The sequence below is a fragment of the Cupressus sempervirens genome, chromosome 7, assembly GCF_028749045.1.
Source record: "Cupressus sempervirens isolate cs-2001-9-10 chromosome 7, ASM2874904v1, whole genome shotgun sequence".
Classification (NCBI taxonomy): Eukaryota; Viridiplantae; Streptophyta; class Pinopsida; order Cupressales; family Cupressaceae; genus Cupressus; species Cupressus sempervirens.
The window spans coordinates 419,202,478-419,204,619 of NC_143124.1; the positions used below are offsets into that span (position 1 = coordinate 419,202,478).

The window sequence follows — 2,142 nt, forward strand, 5'->3', positions numbered from 1 at the left end:
CAAGCAGGGTCTCAATTTCTCTCTCTCGCCCCGCACCATCCCTCGCGTTGATTTTTTGGTGGACATTGAGAATGCTCTTCATTCTCTTTGGGCCAATACCATCGAAGAGGCCAGGAAAGATTGTGCCGTGGATCTCAGGAAGGCCAAGCCCCCTAGAAGCAACATTCCCTCGCATGAGTTTGCAACTTTTATTAATCTTCTTCGTAATTTTGATCTCATTATTACTAGGGTGGACAAAGCTAATGCCACGGTAATTATGAACTTGTCTGATTATCTATCTAAGATGTTGGACCTCCTCTCTGACTCCAGTAGCTACAAGATTGTGGCCTCTAATCCTTGCGCTAAGATCATGAGAAAGGTCAAAGCTGCTATCAATGATTCCTCCTTCGACATTGATACAAAAAAGCGATTGTTGCCCACGAAGGAGCTCACCCCCCGCATTTATGGGGTTCCCAAAATCCACAAAGCTAATATTTCGCTCAGGCCCATCATTGACACTATAGGCTCCCCAACCCACAAGCTTGCGGCATTCCTAGCCAAATTATTATCCCCCCTCGTTGGTAATTTCGACTCTTATGTCAAAGATTCCAACCATTTTGTCCAGTTCATTAAAGATGCCTCTTGTGTCAACGGCGATATCTTAGTTAGTTTTGATGTGGTCTCGCTTTTTACTAAGGTTCCCATACCTGATTCCTTAGATATTGTCAAGAAGAAAGTTTCGACTGAGGTTTCCTCTCTTGTGGAGTTATGCTTGAGATCCACTTTCTTCTCCTTCAATGGTGTCATCTATGAGCAGGTTGGGGGGGTTGCCATGGGTTCCCCTCTTTCACCGATCATTGCTAATTTATACATGGAAGAGTTTGAGGCAAAGGCTTTACACTCTTTCCCTCTGAAACCCAAGTGGTGGAAACGCTATGTAGATGACACCAATTTCTGTTGGTCGCATGGCCTAGACAAGCTGGAAGAGTTCCATGCCCACATCAACAACTTAGTTCCTGGCATCTCTTTCACCAAGGAGTTAGAAGCAGATAATTTCTTACCTTTCCTTGATGTCTTAATCCTTAAAAAACCCGATGGCACTCTTGGTCGTCGAGTTTTTTGTAAGTCCACCCATACTGACCTCTATCTCCATGCTGCCTCCCACCACCACCCCTATCAAAAGGTTGGGATCCTAAAAATCCTAGCCTTAAGAGCTTTTAGGATTTGTGACAGTCATAACCTAGACCAAGAGCTCGCGCACCTTCGTCAAGTATTCAAGTGGAATGGATACTCTGACAAGCAAATATCCACAGCTATTCCCTTGGCCAATTCCCTCTTTCTTTCGGCCCCTCATCCTCCTCTCTCTATCACCCAATTGCCCCCTTTCTTTTTGATTCCTTATGTCGAGGGGATTTCCAACAAGATCTCCAAGATTTTGGGCAAAAAAGGCATTAGAGTTGCCTTCAGGCCCGCATCCATGCTTAGACATCGTGTTCCCCCCATCAAAGACCCTAGGGATGCCTTTGCAAATTCTGGTGTCTATAAGGTCATGTGCTCTTGCGGTACCCCTTACATTGGTGAAACGGGCCGTTCATTCAACACTAGAATGAAGGAACATGCCGCTGACATCAAGCATGAGCGGGTCCTCAAATCTGCATTAGCTGATCATTCTTCCTCTACTAAGCATCATATCTGCTTAGAGAGGACGCAAATTGTGTTCAGGGAAGACAAATTCGCTAAAAGAAAGCTCAAGGAAGCCATTGTCATCAATGATAACCCTTCTAACCTCAATCGTGATGAAGGATGGACCTTAAGTAGTTCTTCGCATCCTTTGTTATCCTCCCTTCGCAAACTGCCGCTCTCTTAGCTCTCTTTGTTTTCGCGTCTCCCCCTTCTTCAAGCTTCCCGTTGTCCCTTCCTTCCCCTCTGGCTCCTCCTTCTCCCTTCTCTCGTCTCCCCCCCCCCCCCCCCCCTTTCTCCCATGTCCTGGCCCTTCGACTGGGTGAGCACATCGTTTTCTTGTTTTTTATTTTACCTTTTTTCAGTTAGTGTTTAATTTTCTTTCCTTTGTTTTCTCTTTTGCATATGCATGTGCTTTTCTTTCTTTTTTATGTCCCTATTATAACCTTGTGGTCGTCTTCTCAGTTTCAATTCTTTGGTATG

At 45.1% G+C, this 2,142-nt stretch overlaps 1 protein-coding gene across 1 annotated transcript; it reads left to right on the plus strand.

Moving 5' to 3' along the window:
* The first annotated feature begins 256 nt into the window (after window positions 1-256).
* Window positions 257-1,846, plus strand: LOC149547326 (uncharacterized). The gene has a single exon (XM_089794122.1). The coding sequence runs from the start codon at window positions 257-259 to the stop codon at window positions 1,844-1,846; it is 1,590 nt and encodes a 529-aa protein (XP_089650248.1).
* The last annotated feature ends 296 nt before the right edge of the window (window positions 1,847-2,142 follow it).

Coding starts and splice junctions, on each gene's coding strand:
- LOC149547326 (XM_089794122.1), top strand. CDS start 257: ATGAACTTGTCTGATTATCTATCTAAGATGTTGGACCTCCTCTCTGAC.